The sequence below is a fragment of the Hylobates moloch genome, unplaced genomic scaffold, assembly GCF_009828535.3.
Source record: "Hylobates moloch isolate HMO894 unplaced genomic scaffold, HMol_V3 SCAFFOLD_432, whole genome shotgun sequence".
NCBI lineage: Eukaryota > Metazoa > Chordata > Mammalia > Primates > Hylobatidae > Hylobates > Hylobates moloch.
The window spans coordinates 15188-20414 of NW_026652707.1; the positions used below are offsets into that span (position 1 = coordinate 15188).

Below are 5227 nucleotides of genomic sequence, written 5' to 3' on the forward strand. Positions count from 1 at the left end.
GAGGCCGTGCCGCCCCCGCCGGCGCCCCCCTCCTACTCGGACAAGGGCGTCCAGACCCCCAGCAAGGGCACGCCGGCGCCCCTGCCCAACGGCAACCACCGGTACTGCCGTCTTTGCAACATCAAGTTCAGCAGCCTGTCCACCTTCATCGCCCACAAGAAGTATTACTGCTCCTCGCATGCCGCCGAGCACGTGAAGTGAGCGCCCACACTACAGCCGCAGACGCTTTGCACGCCCCCCTGCGATGCGGGAAGGGGGCCGCCCCTAGGCCGCACGGACTCTCGCTCCTGGGAACCCCGCCACGCACAGGTCTTGGCGGAGGGGGCCGCAGGGGGCAGCGCCCGCCTGGACCCTTGGCACTTAATAAAGAAGTTCAGTTTGATGAGCATGGTGGTGGACCAGCCTAGTTCTCTGAGCCAGCAGGTATATGCAGCCAGTGTCACCTCCACCCCTGGTGTGTACGCAGGCCACTGTGGCCCAGAGTGGCTGGGCCCCTGCTGGAGTCACACCGCTGGTGGTGCTAAGAGCTAGACCGAGCCTCAGGTCGGAGGCCACAGCACGCACTGAACCACTGCAGGGCCAGCCGCTCTGGGCCCACTCCACCCTGTCCGTACCCGCCTAGGGAGAGCAGGCTCCACACTGCTGACCCTCTCCACGGCCTAGTTTGCCACCAGACACGGAAGGGAAGGGCACTGACCTGGCTGGCCATCCCCCAACCCTGCATGGTCCTGGGGATCCGATGTCCCCCATCCAGTCACCACCAGGGAGGGCAGGGGTGGGGGCGCCCTGGGGAGGATGAAGCCCTGTGCTCGCCAAGGCTGGGGGAAGAGCAGGGGAGTAGGTGGACAGGAGAGGGAGACCAAGGCCAAAGCATTCCCTGGCCTCGAGGGGGTCCTGATACTCACTGGTGGGTGTACCTCTCCCTCAGAGCCAGGGCTGAGGACAGCTGTGTGGTGGAGTCACCTGTGGTGGCTGAGTCAGTGCAAGGGCCAGGGCGCCCCACTCTGTCTTCCCTCCCCTGCTGGGCTGTATGGGCTGGCCACGGTCAGCCACGGTGTCACCTTGCCGTTTGCAGCTGCCGGGTGTGGGCAGCCTCCAGCGTGCTGTCTCACTGGAGAACAAAAACATTCTTCCGTTCCCAACGTCACTTAATTTTTTATTTTTGGAGGGGGGGTCTCACTCTCTTGCCCAGGCTGGAGTGCCCTGGCATACTCATGGCTCACTGCAGCCTTGACCCCGTGGGCTCAAGTGATCCTCCCACCTCAGTCTCCTGAGTAGCTGGGGCTACAGGTGTACACCACCATCCCCAGCTAGTTTTTGTATTTTTTGTAGAAATGGTGTCTCCCTATGTTGCCCAGGCTGGGCAACCCTGTTTTTTTAGAGCTAAGGTCTTGCTCTGTTCCCCAGGCTGGAGTTCAGTGGCACGATCATAAGTCACTGCAGCCTCAAACTCCTGGGCTGAAACCATCTTCCTGCTTCAGCCTCCCAAGTAGCTGGGACTACAGGCTTGACCCACCACACCTGGCTAACTTTTAAAACATTTTTATAGAGACAAGGTCTTGCTGTGTTGCCCAAGATGGTCTCAAACTCCTGACCTCCAGTGCTCCTCCAGCCTCAGCCTCCGAAAGCATTAGGATGACAGGCGCGAGCCACCACTCCCAGCCCATTTCCTACTCCACTTGAACTAGCTGCATTTTTTTCAACATTGCCCAGCAGCCCTGGTGAGTGCAAGCAAACAAGGCAGCGGCGTCTTCCTTCAGACGCCTGAGGCACTTCCCGGCCGGTCCAGGGCTCGCTCTCCTGCCCGCAGCTCGTGGACCTGGGTCTGCAACGCTTTCAGTGGTCTCTGATGTCTTTGTCCACCTGCCCACTAGGGTCTGGCCAGATGGGGCCTGCGGCCAGGGCCGCTGGACAGACAGCGCTGCCACCCCGTCAGGGGCCTGAGCTCCAGGGGAGGCAAGCAGCCTTTTCCTCACACACACCCCTTTTGTTGAAGGCCAGGTGATAGCGGGGACGGGAGGCACGGACCCCTCAGCCTGCTCGTCATTTGCATTGTTCTGCATGAATTTGCACGGAGGGTTCAGGAGGCTCTGCCCCCAAGTCCTCCCCAGGTGCAGGCGGAGGGAACAAGATGTTCTAAGAAATAGAAACCGCGGTGGGGGGTTGTCACGTGTGTATATTTAACAGTAAACTTTTTAAGGGTGCCCAGAAACTAAGAATACAGTCTCTGGTGAGCGACAGGTGCTCAAAGGGGGTAAAAAACAACTCCAGTGTCCTCACCTGCTTTAAGCCCCACCCCAAACCTGACCAAGCGAGGCCCTGGAATGGAAGACACAGAGGAGAATCTGGAAGACAGCCCAGCAGTGCCACACAAACCCGCCATGCACCAGACGTGCCTCAGTGTCCACACCTGTGCCACAGGAGTGGAAGTTCCTGGGCCTGGCAGCCCTTTCTGGGAGCTCATCTCAGAGGCAGCAAGGACCCTGTGACCGGGACCCAGACCTGATGTCACCCCAGAGGGCCCCGCCATGGCCCGGACTGGAAAGCAAGGACCCTGTGACTGAGACCCACACCTGAAGTCACCCCAGAGTGCCCCACCATGGCCCGGACTCAAAGCTTAGGGCAGCATACTGAGCCTCATGAAGGGCTGCGTGCCTGTCCTGGCTTGCATAACCCCCCACTGCCTCCACCATGCAGGGCTGGGTACTGCTGCCATCGCCTGTCCCGGCTTGCATAACCCCCCACTGCCCCCACCATGCAGGGCTGGGTACTGCTGCCATCGCCTGTCCCAGGTCATTCGCGTGTGGCCAGAGCCCGTCCCCATTGCACCCAGGATTCGCCTCTGGCGCGTGTCTTCTGCGCTGACCCTGGGGCCCCCACACCTGGCAGATGCCATCAGTCACCCCTACTCCCTCAAGCCATCACCCCAGTCTCCCCCCACCAGACCCCTGCCTGGGCCTCTACCCTATGCCTCCCCCTGCAGCCGCTGACTGGGTGATGGCCCGGGCCTTCTCCCGCCTCTCCCCAGGAAGCTGCCAGCCCTGCTGGCAGACACCCCCTCGCCCCCCCAGCTGGTTATCTGCTGAGCCAGGTTCAAGGCTCTGAGTCTGCCCTGGTCTCCCCTTGAACTTCTCCCTCCACACTCCTGGGGTGGGCTCATGGTCGTCTCTCCACTAATTCTGTAGTCCAGCCATGCCTCCTCTGAGCCCCAGACCTGCAGACCTACAGCCCCAGTGTCCCTCCAGGCCCTTGATGTACCATGAGTGATTGTAACCCCACACACCTGTAACTTCTGCCCACACCTGTGCAGGTGCTCCCCCCTCAAGCCCACCTATCTCCCCACACCTGCGCAGGTGTCCCCTCAGCCCACCTGTCTCTCCACACCAGTGCAAGCACCCCATGGCTCACTGTCTCCTCCCCTCACCTGCACAGCATCACCCCAAGCCCACCTGTCCCCCCGCCAGCCCACCTGTCCCCCCACCAGCCCACCTGTCTCCTCCCCTCACCTGCACAGGCACCCTCACTGGCCCCCTGCCCCTCAAGCTGGAGAGCACCAGCCTTGCCTATTCACCCTTCATTGTCAAAGCAATGCTTGATTTGTCCAAAACCCACCACTTCCCAAACCCATCCACCATCGCCGACTCCCAGGCCTGGGATTTCACGCTTGAGTCTCTCTGAACAGCCGCTTCTAAATCTCGAGGGTCCACTCCTCACACAGCTGCCACCGCTCCCCTCTCCCAGGCGCACCCTGCTCTGAGGCCCAGCCCCGCCCCAGGTGCCTGTGCTTCGTGTGTAAAACCTCTTCTGTTACTGGCCCCATCCTTCAGAGGTCAGAAGTCCCTCTTCTCTGCCTCAGCACAGAGGAGCGGAGCCTCCCAACGGCGGCCTCTCCCGACAGCAGCCCCTCGCCCTACTCAGCCCACCGCCCCATGGACCCCCTGCTGCAGCTGGCTGCTCCAGGCAGTGGCTCCTCACGCCCTCTCTGCTCCTCCGAGGCTGTCCTTGTCATCCAGCTCTCAGCTTAGGTGCCCCTCAGACCTGTCCCTGGCTCACTTCCCGCGTAGGAACGGTCACTCTGCACCTCTGTCCCCAGCTCGCTCCCGCATAGGAATGGTCACTCTGCATCTCTGTCCCCAGCTCGCTCCCGCATAGGAATGGTCACTCTGCATCTCTGTCCTCTTGCCTGTTGCCTACTGGCCTGTGTTCTGTGAAAGCTGGGGCTGCGCCTGCTGGACCTCTGCCTCCCAGGCACCGGCAAGTGGCCGGCACAGAGGAGGGGCCTGCATACGTTGAAGTCACAAGGGTGTGTGTGGACCACAGCCAGCCCCTCCCCATGCCCAGCAGTCAGTCCCACTGTCACAGCCCACTTTCCAGCCACACTGTCCACTCATGGCACACAGCCACCGTCACAGCACACTTTCCAATCGCACTGTCCACTGAGTCCCATGTGTGACCTGAGCTTCTCGGATCTCGGACCCTTGCATTCCAAGCTGCTCCCTCCCCACTCCCCCCTCCCCACCCCCCCCCCCCCCCCCCCCTCCCCCCCTCCCCCCCCGCCCGGCTTAAACGTCCCCCCTGAGGGCCACCCAGCCAGGCTGTACCCCTCCCCTGCCCTGCACAGCATGGGCCTCCTGCCTCCACCCTCCTTCTTCCGGGAGGGCACCTGCTCCCTTCTACCTGAGCTGCCTACAGCTTAAAGCCGCGTGCAGGCTGACACCCCCTAGGCAGGGTCAGCCCAGCCTGCCGGAGTCCCTCACGCCACTTGGGACACAACATCCACGAGATGATGCAGGGCAGCCTCGCCCTCCTGAGGCCCCTTCCTCCGCCAGGCACAGGGTCTGTCCTCTCAGCCGCACCATGGGCTGGGTACCCTGACTGTGCACGAGGGCACCAAGGTTCCGTCGGGACACGCCTCCTGCCCAGGCACCTGGCAGGCACAGCTGGGCCGGGGCACATCCCTCTGCTGGCTTCCAGCACTCGGTTCTCCACCACCAGCCGTACTGCTGGGCTCTGGCTCCCAGCCAGGCCCTGGCTTACAGAAAGCTCAGGCCTAGCAGAAGCCCACCCCAGCCCGCCTGAGGAAGGGTGGGAGTGGAGAGGGGCCCCGCTGCCGGCCCTGTCGCCCACACCAGGACACCAGCATGCAGAGCAGGACATCATCTGTGGCTGGGGGGCTGCGTGAGCTGGCAACCATCGGCTGGGTCTGCTCTGAAAACTGGTCCCCACC

At 62.4% G+C, this 5227-nt stretch overlaps 1 protein-coding gene across 1 annotated transcript in view; it reads left to right on the top strand.

Annotated features, from left to right (window-relative positions):
- LOC116464335 (zinc finger protein ZFPM1-like) overlaps positions 1-2990 on the top strand; it is a gene marked incomplete at its 5' end in the record, with an annotated part of 15176 nt that extends 12186 nt beyond the window's left edge. Inside the window, one exon of the mRNA XM_032147593.2 lies at positions 2698-2990. Within this exon, the coding sequence (XP_032003484.2) occupies positions 2698-2990 (293 nt within the window). The remainder of the gene's footprint in view (positions 1-2697) is intronic.
- Positions 2991-5227: the final 2237 nt, after the last annotated feature.